This window comes from Orycteropus afer, unplaced genomic scaffold (genome assembly GCF_000298275.1).
Source record: "Orycteropus afer afer isolate SDZICR_OR568_19922 unplaced genomic scaffold, OryAfe1.0 scaffold00052, whole genome shotgun sequence".
In the NCBI taxonomy this organism is placed as follows: Eukaryota; Metazoa; Chordata; class Mammalia; order Tubulidentata; family Orycteropodidae; genus Orycteropus; species Orycteropus afer.
This window is the reverse complement of record NW_006921639.1, coordinates 2,106,798-2,122,819: the sequence shown is the minus strand read 5'-3', so window position 1 is coordinate 2,122,819 and position 16,022 is coordinate 2,106,798. Positions and strand designations below refer to the sequence as shown.

At 40.4% G+C, this 16,022-nt stretch overlaps 1 protein-coding gene across 1 annotated transcript in view; it reads left to right on the top strand.

Annotated features, from left to right (window-relative positions):
* FRMPD2 (FERM and PDZ domain containing 2) overlaps positions 1-16,022 on the top strand; it is a 221,629-nt gene that overhangs the window by 178,218 nt on the left and 27,389 nt on the right. The window contains exons 21-22 of the mRNA XM_007938683.2: positions 9,445-9,650; positions 12,783-12,887. Of these exons, the coding sequence (XP_007936874.2) occupies positions 9,445-9,650; positions 12,783-12,887 (311 nt within the window). The remainder of the gene's footprint in view (positions 1-9,444; positions 9,651-12,782; positions 12,888-16,022) is intronic.

Genomic DNA, 16,022 nt, shown 5'->3' with positions numbered 1-16,022 from the left:
TCCTTGACCCTGTACAATAAATAACTAATATTATATTTGTCCATCTGTGATTGGCTTATTTCACTCAGCATAATGTCCTCCAAGTTCATCCATATTATGTGGTGTTTTGCAGACTCTACATTATTCTTTAGTGCTGCATGTTGTTGTTGTTGTTATGAGCCATTGAGTCAGACCCTACTCATAGCTACCCCTCTTTGGGTTTCTAAGCTGTCATCACCACTGAAGTAGATTGCCCAACCTTTCTTCCAAGGAGTGGCTGGTGGGTTTGAAAAGCCAGCCTTCTGGTTAGCAGTCAAGTGCCTTAAGCACTACTCTATTGCATAGCATTCCATTATGTGTATGTACCATAATTTGGTCATCCACTCTCCCACTGCTGAGCATATAGGCTGTTTCCATATTTTTGCTATTGTAAATAGTGCTGCGATGAACATGAGTGTGCATATATCTATTCCTGTCCTGGCTCTCACCTCTCTAGTAATGGGATTGCTGGGTCAAACGATATCTCCAATTCCACCTTTCTAATTAAATCACCATATTGCTTTCCACAGTCGTATCACTTCACAGTCCCACCAGGTCAAATGGTATCTCCAATTCCAACTTTCTAAGTAATCGCTATATTGCTTTCCACAGTGGTTGTATCACTTCACAGTCCCACCACAGTGTATGAGGGTTCCAATCTCCCTACATCTCCACTAGCATTTGTTATTTTCTGTCTCATTGAACCTTCCCATCAGTGTTCATTGTTGTTTTGATTTGCATCTCTCTCATGGCCAATGATTGTGAGCATCTCTTCATTTATTAGCTGACCACCTAAATATCCTCCTAGGTGAAGCGTCTATTCATGTCTTCTGCCCATTTCTCAATTGGATTGTTAATTCCTTTGCTGTTGAGGCATTGGAGTTTTCTATAAATCTTAGAGATAAGTCTCTTGCCAGATATGTAATTATTGGCAAATATGAATTTGTTGCTGTCATTTTTGTTATGTGCTTTTTCATGGTGCCGATTTCTTTGTTCCATATAATTTTCTATGCTGACCTCGTTTTGTTTATGAATCATGTTATCACTTCCTTTATTGATATTGTGTTAGTATTTGCTAAATATTTGTGCTAGTCCTCTTTTTGATTTTGATATGAAGATTTATCACTTTTCTTTGAGGTTACCCTATGATTTATAGTTTTCTTCTTAAGTTTAGAAAAATCTGTTCTACCTTGTAGTTGTCTTGACTTCCTTACCATCCAGAAGTTCTGTAATGACGTTTTATTCCCCCTCTTTTTGGTTTGTAGTTGTCCTCATTTGTCAGTTGATGTCACTGGTTCCCTGTTACAATCTTGTAGGCTATTTACTTTGGATATTTCCATAGCTGGGTTGGTTTCTGGGTTATATCAGCATATGTGTTAATGGTTGGTTGTTGTTTGCTATTTTTGGTTCTCAGTTCAAAGGACTCTGTTTAGTATCTCTTGTAAGGTTGGTCTGGTTTAACAAATTCCTTTAGTTTCTGCTTATCTGGAAATGTCCTAATTTTACCATCATATTTGAGGGACAATTTTGCTGGGTACATAATTCTTGGCTGGAAATTTTTCTCCTTCAGGGTTTTTTATATACCATCTCATTGTCTTCTCACCTGCATGGTTCCTCTCGAAAAATCTGAGCTTAGTCTTATTGGTTACTCCTTATAGGTTTCTTTTCATTTTTCCCATGCTGCTCTCATGATTCTTTCTTTGTCCTTGGTTTTGGTGAGTTTGATGATGATATGTCTTAGTGATTTTCTATTAGGGTCTATCCTGTTTTGGGTTTGTTGGACTTCCTGAATGGATATATCTCATCTTTCATCATACCAGGACAATTCTCTTCCAACAAATCTTTGACAATTTTCTCTGTGGTGTTGTCTCTTCCTGTTCTGGAATTCCAGTGACATGTAGATTATTCCTTTTGATGGTATCCCACATGAACCTTAGGCTTTCTTCATTTTGTTTTGATCTTTTTTCTGATTGATCCCTTTCCAAAGAAGTGTTCAGGTATTTGCCTTTAATCTCACTAATTCTGTCTTCCATTGATTCAATTCTGCTCCGTTGCCCATTCAATATCTTATCTAGTCTTGAAAATTTAGTATTAGTGTTCTGGATTTCTGTGTGTAGATTTTGTATAATTTCTAATTTTTCATTTATTTTGTAATTTTGTTCTTGTATTGTCTTTTGAAATTTTTGTAGGGTTTTCTCTGTGTTTTCCTCCATTTTGTTAGTGTTTTCCTTGCTCTGTCTCTCAATTCATTGAAGATACCTAAATATAATTCTTTTGAATTCCTTATCAGGGAGTTCCAATGCTGCATCTTCCTCAGGGATGTGTTTTGGGTCTGTATCCTGATCCCTTGTTTCTTCTGCTTTATCTTGCTTCTTTGTGTGGATTGTGATGCTCTGTTGTCCTCTGAGGCATTGTGATATTTTTGTGTTTATATTTAATTGGTGATTGTATGTTGGAGTGACTTGCCCACACTTTTCATATTCTTTGTTTTGTTTGTATGTTATCTATGCAAGCAGGGTACTATGCAGTGCTCCTCTTCACTAGTTGGCAGCACTTATATACTCACCACCTGTCTCCTTTCCTGTTGTCAGCCTCTTGTGTGTCTCTGCTGACCTTGGCAAACAAAGCCTATTCTTTGGTCCCTGGAATCTGAATGAGAATGCTATCAATTTAAAATGCAAAATGGTTGCCACTTGTAAAGATTCAAAATGGCTGCACCCTTGGTTACTTTAAATATCCATAATGGCTGCCGCTTGTAAACATTCAATATGAGTGCGCCCTTGGTCACTTTAGATATCCAAAATGGCTGCCATGTGTAAACAATCAAAATGGCGGTACCCTCTGGACAATGGAAAATCAATAGCTCAAGGTGTCTCCCTCCTTGCTGTTTCCCTTCCTAGTCATAGGCCACCAGCACAGTCATTCCTGCAGTCGTTGGTGACCAGAGCTGATCTTTAGGTCAATTCTCAGGTCCCAACACCACTTGGAAATATTCAGGCTGTTTGTCCCATTGGAGTAGCTGACAGTCTGTAGCTCTGACCGTCTCTGTATTCCCTGTTTTTGTTCAGGTTTTTCCACTAGTTGGTGCTTAACCCACTTTTGTATAATTCCTTTCAAAGCTCAGGGCTCCATGATTATCTTCTGTATGTCTGTCAATTGGATTTTCTTTTATTTGTTGAAGAGGGTCTGTGTTGCTTCTCTGCCTATTCCTCCTTCTTACCTCCTTTTGATTTTTTACCTCTAAGTCTTTGAGTATTTCATTACAATACTTACTTTGTCTTCTCGAGCTGCTGTTTGAAATTTTCTATTCAGCTCTTTTACTTCTTCTATTCACTTTTGCTACTCTCAGGTTAGAGAGCAAGTTTCAAAGTTCCTTCAGACAAACAGTTTAGTCTCTTCTTCCTTTCCTGTGTTTTCAATGACCTTTTGCATTCTTTATTTATGATGTCCTTGATGTCATCCTACAACTTGTCTGGTCTATATATTCTATATGTTATAGTCTATATTATAATATATTCTATATATTATATATCTGGTCTGTATATTCCCATTTCTCATCATTAATAGATGCTTGCAGCTGTTTCTTCTCATTTTGAGTCATGCCATACCAGCAAATGTAGGTCTCAAAAACTTTATCCACCTCATTGAGGTCAACTCTACGTTGAGGAGCAGTTCTTCCACAGTCACATTTTGAGTGTATTTCAACCTGTGGGGTTCATTTTCCAAAAGTATATCAGACAATATTTCCTTGGTATTCATAACGTTTTTAGTGGCCAATTTTTTCAGAAGTGGACCTGGCTACATCTGTCTTTCTAGTTGGTTTTAGTCTGGAAGCTCTGCTGAGACTTATTCATCATGGATGACCTTGCTGATACTTGAAATACTGGTGGCATAGCTTCCTAGCATGGCAATAATTTGCAAGTCATCATGGTGTGAAAAATGACAGATGAGTGGTAGAAAGAAAAATATACTTACGTTTATTTGGAACAGAAGAGTCCTTGAATGTGAAAATGGTTTGCATTTAACTAGTCAAAAAGTTGGATATTCAAATTCACTCAGATACATCTCAGAAGAAAGACCTGGTGATATGCTTCCAAAAAGTCACAGTCATGAAAACCTTATGGGGTTGTCATAGGTCAAACTTGACTCAATGACAATTTTTAATTTGTTTATTTGGGGTTAGATTGGGGCTTTGATGGAGTTAATGGGAGAGGTTACTTGAGACCATCACTGCTTTTTGATTGCCTAGTCCTAAGAGCAAGTTGCCTGTAAATTCAAGTCCCAGGGACATTGTGTATGTCCCCTTATGTGCAGAAATTCCTCACATCCCATAAGCTTCATTTTCTAGGTCCTAAATGTTGGTCTCCTTATCCTTGTTTGTCTTGCCCTCTGGAAATTATGTGTGTGCTCTTACTCTTACATGCAAGAATCGCTACCACAGGGTTTCTAAGATGTTGCAGCTTCCTCTGGTCCATACCCCATGAAAGGATGTGAGGTTGCCATATGGGGTCTCAGCAATGCACCCTTCACCCTGAAGCTGGAGTTTTCTGGGGCCAGCACCAACATGCCCCAAACACAAGCCTGTACTTACCCTACCCATTGGATTTCCCAACATCGTTTCTGTTGGCTTTGTTTCAGTATTTGGCTCTTCTTGAATTTCCCTCCACACTGTCCACAAATGTAGGGCTGACAAGAGCAGTGCTACCATCCAGTTTGTTGTCAAGAGACATCTAATCAAATCTCAAGTCAGTATTGCTCTAGGATAACTTACTTGATCAATATCAGAAATTGGCATCCTAAGTCTAACAGTGTACCAATAATCATCTCAGGATTAGAATTTTAGGCAATGTGTTTTCCGTTATGCCTATGAATTCCATGCCATCTCATTGTGGGGTCCCAGCCACCCATTGGTAACACTGTCATTGTCAGAGTTTGGGTTCCTTACACAGCAGATAACCTGCATTACCATTGCTGCAGAAGTTGTTTCCAGGATGCTGCTGGATGGATCTACAGGGACAGGTATTGACCATCATAAACTTTTATCTGGCCAGGCTGCGATTGGGGCAACTGGTCTAGGTTGGAAATCAGGGATCAAACAGATGACATACCCATCAGGAGCAGCCATTGTGGTCTTTAGTAAATTGAGTTGTAATTATCCTTAGGAGATCTCTAACTTGTACTGCTATTAGGCAGGACACAAGTTTCATAGCTTGACTTTTCAGTTCAATCATAAATCCCACCCTTCTCTCTTGTGGAGGGTGTAGAAGCAAATGCACAGTTGCTTACAAGATTATAAGACAACCAAACCAAAACCAAACTCACTGCCATTGAGTTGACTCCTACTCATAGTGACCCCTCCTTGGGTTTCTGAGGCAGTATCTCTGCAGAAGTAGATCACTCTGTCTTCCTTCTGAGGAGTGGCTGGTGGGTTTGAACTGCCAGCCTTCTAGTTAGCAGTCAAATGCCTTAGGCACTACACCGACAATGACAACAGAATAGGTAAATGAAATGGCCAGGAATATGGTATCAGGGAATGTTAGCGTCACCACTCTTTACTGAATACTATTAAATTTGAATAACTTCATTCAACACATGAGCTTGTATACTTCTTTGGGTGTTAATACGTCTGTGTCAAAAAGTAGTAACTTTGCTTGTATGTTTATATATCCAGATCTAAAGAAAATCTATTATGTCTTCCTTCCACATATATTTATTGAGCACCTAATATTAGCAATAAATATACTAATTGAGGCTCTAGCATGTATACTAAACCATGTACATAATATATATTATGTTATCAAAATAGACTCAATGGTGAGTTTGTGAATATAAATATATACTCTTTCTATATAATCTCTATTATTTTGATATTATCTCTATTTTAGATTAAAAGTAAATTGAGGTCCAGAAATATTAAATACCTTGCCCAAGATTTTATCTATTTGCTCTTTAACCTTATGGTTGTTTTCTTTGTGAATGGTTAGACACAGGTAAATAGGAATCAGTGGCCTGGCCTTCACCTATGGGCAATCTGCTGCTTGGTGATTACTAAGTATCCCAAAACAACTCTGGGTGAAGTGGTGATCACAGATGTGCTCAGTGAAGTTTTCAGGAGAGGCTGAGTTTAATGGCACTTCCACATGTTGGTGTGAAATCTCGGGCAAGCCATTTAATGTTTTGTTTTAAAACGAGATTTTATTGTGTTTTTGCTGAAAGTTTACATAACAAACTAAATTTCTATTTGACAATTTCCACACAGTTTTTCAGTGACTTAGTTACATTTTTCATAATGTGTCACCTTTCTTTTTCATTGTGTTCTGGTTGTTCCATTTTCCGTATTCTAGTTCCCCCCCCCCCCCATCTTCTCATCTTTGCTTTAGATTAATGTTGACTTTTTATTTTCATACAGATGATTTTTTAGTTGAACACTATTCTTACCGGTAATATCATTGATTTTGTGTGTCACTTTGCTATTTCACTAAAAGATGAACTCAAGGGAATAGTTTGAGTTCAAGGTTTAAAGAGTGTCTCAGGGCAGTTGTCTCAGAGAAACCTCTGGTCTCAACTGGTCCAGTTAGTCTGAACTTTTTTAAGAATTTGAATTTTATTCCACAATTTCCTCCCATACTATCAGAGACCATCTATTGTGATTCCAGTCAGAACTGTCAGCAATTGTAGCCAGGCACCATCTAGTTCTTCTAGTCTCAAGGTGAATGAAGTTGTAGCTCGTGTAGGCTATCAGACTTTTAGACTTGTTTCTTTTCTGAGATTTTGGTTACCTTCTTACTCTTTTGCTCCTGACTAGTAGAGTCCAATAGTTGTATCTTAGATAGTTACTCACAAGCTGTTAAGACTCCAGACACTACTCACTTCAGTAGGATGCAGCACATGAACTTTGTGAACTATATTATGATCATTGATGGTGTTGTCCCATGAGACTAAGGTCCTAAGCCTTCAAACCTAAAAAAATCAATCTTGCAAAGTATTTGGTTATGTCTGAGGATGTGGTGCTGTGAATTACTTAGTATGGCTCTTTTAGCAATGGTCTTTGTTGTTGTTGTTAGGTGCCGTCCAGTCATCTCCAACTCATAGCGAGCCTATGCACAGCAGACTGAAACACTGCCCTGTCCTGCACCAGCCTCACTATCCTTGTTATACCTGAGCCCGTTGGTTGCAGCCACTGTGTCAATCAATCTCATTGAGGGACTTCCCCTTTTTTGTTAACTCTCTATGTTGCCAAGCATGATATCCTTCTCCAGGGAATGGTTCCTTCTGAAAACATGACCAAAGTAGGTGACACAAAGTCTGGCCATTCTTGCCTTCAAGGAACATTCTGGCTGCACTTCTTTCAGGACAGACTTATTAGTCCTTTTAGTAGACCATAGTATTCTTAGCATTCTTCTCCAACACCACAACTCAAAAACAACCCTTCTTCGGTCTTCCTTATTCATTGTCCAGCTCGCACATGCATAAGAGGTGATTGTAAATACATGGCTTGGGTTAGGCATACCTTAGTCTTCAAGGAGATATCTTTGCTCTTCACTACTTGAAAGAGGTCTTTTGCAACAGATTTGCCGAATGCAATACATCGTCTGATGTCTCAACTGCTGCTTCCATTGGTGTTGGTTGTAGAACCAAGTAACATGAAGTCTTTGACAACTTCAATATTTTCTCCATCCATCAGCCCAAGCTGTTTATTGGACCAGTTGTGAGGATTTTTGTTTTCTTAATATTGAGGTGTAATCCATACTGCAGACTGTAGTCTTTAATCTTCATCAGTAAGTGCTTCAAGTCATCCTCAGTTTCAGCAAGTAAAGTTGTGTCATCTGCATATTGCAGGATGTTAAGGTCTTTGTAACTCCCACCAAATGACTGGATGGGACTATGCACATGTGAGGTACTTGTGGCCCACCAAAAGGACTGGATAGCTTGCTAATAATGTAAATAAGGTACATGACCTTTTTGTGGGGGTGGGACCATGCAAATAAGGTGAATGGAACCCTAATGTGGGGATTGGTCAGTTTTGCCACCTTGCTAGACTTAAGCAATCTCAGAGGTGGAAAGGAGTATCTCACTGCCACCAAGAGAGAAGAGCCAGGAGTGGAGCACATCCTTGGACCCAAGATCCCTTTACTGAGATGGCAGAGAGATGGAGGCAGCAGTGGTAGTAGAACCAAAAAAATGGCATAAGACAGAGAGGTGGACTTCCTGGCCATTGAGTGAGAAAGCTGAGTGCTTCAGGCAAGAGGCTTGTTGGTGGAGAGTGGTACCTCTTTGAGTGCTTGTTGACAAAGCTAAAAGAGCTTTGTAACACTGCCCTGAGCAGGCCAGAGGCTGAGGGCAGAGAGAATCCTGCCTGTGGGATGGCTGAGAAGTAACTGTCCTGATTGAAGAACTGTATCTGAGTTGCTTCTGATCCTGAATTGTAGCCTGTTACTTCCCTAATAAACCCCATAATTTTGAATATTGTCTTTTGAATATTGAGTTCTTTGAGGCCATTGCAAGAGAATATTGAGCCCAGCAGAGAAGTAGAGAGTGCCATGGGAGGGACAGTTGGTGTCAGAATTTGTTGGTGAGTGCATGTCTGACCTCTGCTTCATAGGAATCAGTTTTGGGCTGCTGATGTTGATGGTGATTCTTTCTCCTCATTGTGAAGTTAGAGGAAGTCAGAACACACCACCCCCACACCCTTTTTGCAGTGGAATATCTGTAGTTGTGGCTTCAATGAATATATGTTCCTCCACATATCTATCTGTATTTACACATACATATAGATATTTCTATCTGTTCTAAGATATGTATACACCTGTACCTACTCATATATGTATACGTTTATACCCATCCATATGTGATTATACACTTGTGTTTTTGTCTTTGTTGGAGTTATTGCTCTTATATATGTCAAACTCTTTAGAATAGCAACTCTTTTTTCTGGAGCACTTCTCAGTGACATCATTTACTTTGGTCATGCAGTGCTCACTATAACTACATTCAGTGCCACTTTTCCAATCACCAACAGTAACAAGTAACTACTACCTAAAGTGTGCTTCCTCCTCCCCTCCTTAGTAGTTTTTGACCCTGTTTTCTCATGTTTAAACTGGGATAACACCTTCCTGGTGGGTCTTTTGAGAAGACTGTTGGGTACCATACAGTTGATTCCAATTCATAATGACCCCAAGTGACGGATTGCACCTGTGCCTTCATAGTTGGGTAACATAAGCTTTACTTAGGTTTTTGAATCACATCCAGACTCTCTCATTCCTCAGTCCTTAATGCAACATTCTTCATGTGATTCTAACTTCACATAATTCCCAGAAGTTATAAAAGGTCTCTGTCATTTCAGGAAAACCCTGGGTGCCATGTAGAGAAGCCTCTGAGAGTCCAGCATTTCCAAGCTGTGGAATTACTCTTGACTTGTTTTTATAGGTATTTGTGAAAATACCCCAAGGGAGGAGAAGAATGGCACAGCTAATCCTCAGATCTTCACTACTGAGAGCCTGAGCCATGAGTACCAGGAAAGTTTTCCATTCCATACACAACACCAGGACAAAATAATTGAAAAACTAGAAATGGCTCAGAGTCAGAACTTAATGGCCAAGCTGAGGACTCAGCTTTCCCCTCTGCCATTAAAGGTAACCATACCCTTGGCTCACTTTCTAGAGTTTGGAGCAAAGAGGCTATGGAGCCCAAAGTACTACTTTGTTCTTTATTTGCCATGTCAGCTGGTGGACCTCAGCTTCCTCATCTGCTAAACGAAAATACAACCTGCGTTATTTACATGCTTGATGAGAAGAGTCCTAAGGGGAAAATGCAATGCTTCTAGCATAGTGCCTGGACCAAAGAGAATCAGAGTTTGAGTTTCGGTGTCCAGAGTTGCTAACTGTAATTATTACTAGGATTAACCAGATGAGGAGATGGAATTCTGTCAAGGGCAATGAATGGATAATCAGGTCTCTCATATTCTTGGTCTCTTATTAGATTCCAAGCTAGCAATTCAAGGGCTTTGCTCTTAACAATCATGTAGTGGAGGAAGAAGATGAATCTAGGCTTTGGTATAACAGAGAGCTATGTGCTTCAGCCTAGGTCCACCATTCTCAGCTATGTCCCTTGGATATGGCTGGAATAGTCTCCCTTCATCCCCCTAGGCTCTTCTTCAGTCTGTCTACATTACTTGAAGCCCTGTGGAGCTTATGGCCAATGTCAGCAATCTCTTTCCCTCTGTCTGCTGGTTGGCTCTACCCATGAGAAGCCCTGGCAGGAGGTTGCAGGTAGGGAAGAGAGAGGACAAACTTGTTAATCTGATCCTCTGTGGTGGCCCCGGGTTGGCTATATCCCTGTACTGAATGAAGATCATGGCTCTATCAGGTGGTTTTTGCTTCATGACTACTCTCTCTAGGCTCCTTCTTGGCTGTTCAGACTGGAAAGTGACAACAACTCCCATTGTTTCTGGCACATAATCTTTAACCAGTAAACCAGTTGTCATGGAGTCAGTTTTGACTCATGGCGACCTCATATGTGTCAGAGAAAAACTGCCCCATAGGGTTTTTAATGGCTGATTTGTCTAATGCAGGTTTCCAGACTTTTCTTATGAGGAGCCTCTGGGTGGGCTTGGACCTCCAACTTAGTTACTAGTTGTGTGTGTTAACTATTGCATCACCCAGGCAGGGACTCTGAATTACTATTTTTACGCTCTTTGTAGATGGTGTATCTGAGCAAAGAGAGTAAAAGGACCATGCCTAAGGTCTCATGGGGAGCAAGGTGCAGAGCTGGGATTCAATTCATGGTCTGATTCCAGAGATGAAACCTTAGTCCTGAACTGCACTTTTGAAGTCCTCTTCGGCAGAAAGCAGGGCAGAGAGGGCTTCAGTCTGGGCTCCTCTGAGGCTGCATACCTCTGAACTGGGCTCTGGTGGGGAGTTGAGGGGGTGCAATGGTTCTCTGAGTCCACAGCTGACCATAGCACAGGCTACAGGACTTGTACAACCCAGACTCTTTTGGGTCACATGGCGGATTCATGGCCAACTGCCCTTTCACGGCGTTGTCAAGTTTATACTCTTACTTGAGATCTCACCCCTCAGTGGATTGTTACTCTGGGTTTTAAAATTCAGACAAAATTCTTTGCTAGTCCATGGGTTACAGAGTCTCTAGAATGATTAGGGTTTTGGCTGTTACTACCTCTTTGGAGCCTCTTCAGTTTGACTGATAATCTTTTAGCTTACTTCAGCTTGTTTATTTCCCTTTGTGCTAATATTGTCTTCCAATGTGGTGACCAGGAAGCAGCTAAGCAAAAGGGGCAGCAAGTTAAGGAGACTAGGGGTATCCTTGGCCCCATAGGAACTCTGTACCTAGTGAAACATGAACAGTGATTCCTGGCATTCTCTGCCTAGAGGCATGGGTTACCCCAGCCCAGGAAGCAACTCTTGGCTCCTTTCTTGCTATTGTTACCAAGACTCTACTGCTCCTTGAGTTTTTGTGTCAGTCAGACCTATATTCACATTTCAGTTCTCCCTTTTACTGGCTGCATTATGTCTCTGAGCCTCCAGATGATAACATACACTTTATCACAATCACATTTACATATCACAGGGTTATTGGTTAATTACTTGGAAATCTGTTTGGTAAGAGCCTGTCCCCCACTAGCCAGTAAGTTCAATATAGGCAGGCATATCTTATCATTGCCATCTCCTCAGAAACTTGCACAAGGCCTGGAACATCATAGATGCTCAATAAATATTGTTGAATGACCAGATGAATGAATGAATAAATTTTACATAATTATGTCACAGTCCACCAGTCTGTCAGTTTGTGGTACTGTGGTGGCTTGTGTGTTACTATGATGCTGGAAGCTATGCATTGGTATTTCAAATATCACCAGGGTTACCCATGGTGGACAGGTTTCAGCTGAGCTTCCAGACTAAAACATACTAGGAGGAAAGGCCTAGTGAGCTACTTCTGAAAATTAGCCAATGAAAACCCTATGCTTAACAACAGAATATTGTCCAATATATTGTTGTGAGATGAGCTCCCTAGGTTGGAAGACACTACACAATAGACACAACAATAGACTCAGACATAGCAACCATCATGACAATGGCACAGGATCAGGCAATGTTTCATTGTATTGTACATAAGGTCACTAGAGCTAACTCAAAGGCAACTAACAACAACAAAATGTCACAGCACCAAGCAAATTGTCTGGTACATAGTAGATAATTTTTCTCTTCTCTCTTTTTTAAAGTATATAACCATCATGAAGTAGAACTCCAATGCAGCTACTATTGCTAGGAATTATTGAAGGCCCTGCTGAGGTTTTCCTCTGCCCAAGGAAGCTGTGGTCTCTCTGGTATCCAGTATGCTATCACTTGGCTGTATGCCATATATGAGGCTACTAAGAAGTATGTGGATAATTTTAGTTTTAAAATGGATATTTGCATAATGAGTGGAGGCAGGGGTAACCTAAATTTATTGAGCTGCTACTATGTGCTGGGTACCGTTCATAATCACACTACCAGGGCAGGATCTCTCATTCTAGTTCTATGGATTGGAAAATTGAGGCTGTAGAAACTGAGAGACTTGTTCAAGGTCATGTAGGGAAGAGCCAATAAATCTGGAAATTAATTTCTTGTTGGCCCAGTTTGGAAAGTCATGTTTTTGCTGGTGTGCAATGGTGCCTGCTCCTGCAAGCAGGTGATAGCTCATAGGTGCCATTGTTTAGACAGAGCAAGTCCTCATGCCATCTTCTTCTTTTTCTTTTTTTGGTGCAGAAGATAAATTCCTCTTGTCCTTCATCACCTTCAGAAACCAAAGTCAGCAAAATCTACTTCGTGGAACTGATTAAAGAAGATGGGACACTTGGATTCAGTGTAACTGTAAGAATTATTAGGAGGGCCTGGAAAGCAAACAGTTGAAAAGATGTCCATTTGGAGACTTGATGGGAATTCTACTTACATGGTAGCCTTTGATAAGGTGTTCATTGTGTACTAGCACCACACAGGAAGTACATGAGCTCAAGAAGTCAGTGGGGGCCTAAAGGGGGGATGGGAGTCCAAAGACAAACAGAGAGACAGGTCAACCTCGAGTTGAACACCACCAACAGGAGGAAGCAGTATGAGTGGAACTGAGTGATGTGTTTGGATTCAGAAGTTAAGATGGACTAACAAGGCTAGAGCAGCAAATATGAGGCTGCAGGGAGACAAAGCCAGAGGTGAATGGGGTAATTCATAGTCATCTAGAACAGGGTAAAAGCAGAACCTGGTGTTCCCCAGTTCCAAAGGCCAGGGCAAAGTCAAATCAGCAAAACAGCCAGGACTTGCACTTTGAGTTGGTTTCTCAGCTCTATCTGTCTAATCCCTAGGAATAATTGGAGAATGGTCCACACAAAGAGTGGTGAGAATGCAGAGGTTGAAAGGTACTATTTATTGTTAATGAGCATTGAAAATAATCCAATAGTCTAAGTCTCTGGAGTGGGTATGGATTTCAGAAACTTCATCATTGAATTTAATTGTTGAATGGAAACAGAATAGAATTTACCAGCAGGGTAGGAAATGCCATGGCTTATGAAAACTTCCCAAGGGAACACAAGAAGTCAGTGAATAGGGAACATTCTTTGCTTTCCTACTTGATAACACTGTGCATCCAGAGCAAGGCATGTGGACTGTCAGACCACCAGCCTGATATAAATTTGATGTCAGTGGAGGAAGATTTTAAGTGAGCAAGTAAGAAACCAAGAAATAAGATTCACGAGTCTACACTGAGTAAGCAAGCTGATACAAAGCATGGATAATGAATGCTTGGCTTGGGGTAACAATCCTACCAGACATGAAACAAAGCTATTTGTCATCTGAAAAATCAAAATGTTCAAGTTTGGATTATATACACACACACAAACATATGCTATGAAGAGGTCAGTGACTTCCTTTGGGTGGAGGAAAATAAATTTTATTTAGGGATAATTAATATAAAAAGTAATGTCCTACTCAAATCCAAATGGCCATTAAGCCAAAGGAAAGTGTTCAAATGCATGAAAGGCTGTAGGAATACTAATCAAATATAAAAACAAAATTTTAAACAATTTTCCACCAGATTGGTAGGAAAAGGGTATTCTCTTATAACACTGGCAGAAATGTGAATAATTATATTCATATTTCTTTGGGATGAAAGCTGGCAACATCTATTATAATTAAAAATATGCATATACTTTGGCCCAGATATACTACCCCTGGGAATATTTTCACATAGTTAAGAGTGCCAATAAGTGAGGCTGTATACATGAAGATGATTAATGCAGTGTTGTTTACATCGGCAAAAAGCTGGGAAAAGTGATTTTGGATTAATAGAGAAATGGTTGGGTATAGCATGGCACATGTAAACATAGATAGTAAGTTGCTGCCATGAAGATGAATGAAACAGAGCTAGACCAAGCTGCACAATAAAGATTTCCATAAGGCACCCAGGGAGCAAGAAAGCAAGATGTAAACAATTGTTCACACAATTCACTTTTGTGAAACGTGCAACCTGAGGTTACTGTGTATTTGTATGCGTTTGTTACTAAGAGGAGTCCCTGGGTGGTGCAAACTTAAGGCATTTGGCTGCTAACCAAAAGGTTGGAAGTTTGAGCCCATCCAGTAGTGCTGTGGAAGAAAAGCCTAATGATCTACTTCTGAAAAATCAGCCACTGAAATCCCTACAGAGCAGCTTTACTCTGACATACATGGAGTTGCCATGAATCAGAACTGACTCAATAGCAATTGGTTTTGCTTTGTTAGTAAGAATCAACAACTACCAAGTAGTATTCTTAAATAAAGTTGAAGTTACTGTTGGATCAGCAAGGGAGAGCTGCCTCACTCTAAGGCAAGTATGATACATTTCTGTACAGAAGTCAAGAGCTAACAGAAATCAGAAGAGCTAGATATAGGGCAAAAAAATTCAGGAATCCACCAAACCAGGCAAGATTCTGCATCCACACATCTGGATGGCTTCTGAGGTAGATTATAAAGTTTTATTTGGTGATTGGTCACCTAGAGGCTTTCCTCACCAGTCCCGGGCAACCTGGTTTCAAGCCTGGGATAAGTAGAGTAAAATTGCAATGGACCTTAGGGTGATTCAGCTGACCTGCTTGTGTGTCTATGCTTGAAGCTCAGAAAGAATTTTCTGGAATCATTTATATATCATGTGACCAAGGAGAAACATACAGAAGGGTTTATACACACAGTTACTAACATATTGCCTGTGATGAGTACTAAAAATTTCACTGCAGTCAAGTTGGATTCGACTCGTAGAGACCCCTCTTTGGGTTTCTGAGGCAGTATCACTGTGGAAGTAGATTGCCCAATCTTCCTTCTGAGGAGTGGCTGGTGGGTTTGAACCACCAGCCTTCTGGTTAGTAGTAAAATGCCTTGGGCACTACACCACCAGAGCTCCCCTGTGATGGGTAGAAGTGGAATATGGGTAAAAGGGAGGACATATGAAAAAGAAAGGGAGGGGAGAACTATACAAGAATGGTATAATTACATTGAAATAAGAATCTGTATACATGTGTGTATACAGGCGTAAAGTAAATTAGAAGGAATTGTTTATCTGCTGACCTCTGGATGTATTCATGATCTATTTTTAATTGAAAAGGAAAGGAAAAGTTACAGAATACTCTATAGAGTTTATTTCTAGTTTTGTATACACATACCAACACAGAGACACACAGGAGTGCCAGGCTCAAGTTTTCAGGCCAGTAGCCATATTTATGTATGTTGGTTTCTACCTGTGGAGGCTATGAGTCCAATTACTCAGCATGTGTCCTGATGCTAGGCACTGGGGATCCAACAAAGCTCTCTAACCTTATTGCTCACCTTATTGCTCAGTGAGGAGCTCTGGTAGCATAGTGGCTAAGACACTTGCCTGCTAACCAGACGGCTGGCGGTTCAAACCCATCAGCCACTCCTCGGAAGGAAGGTTGGGCAATCCTACTTCTGTAGTGATACTGCCTCGGAAACCCAAGGAGGGGTCGCTAT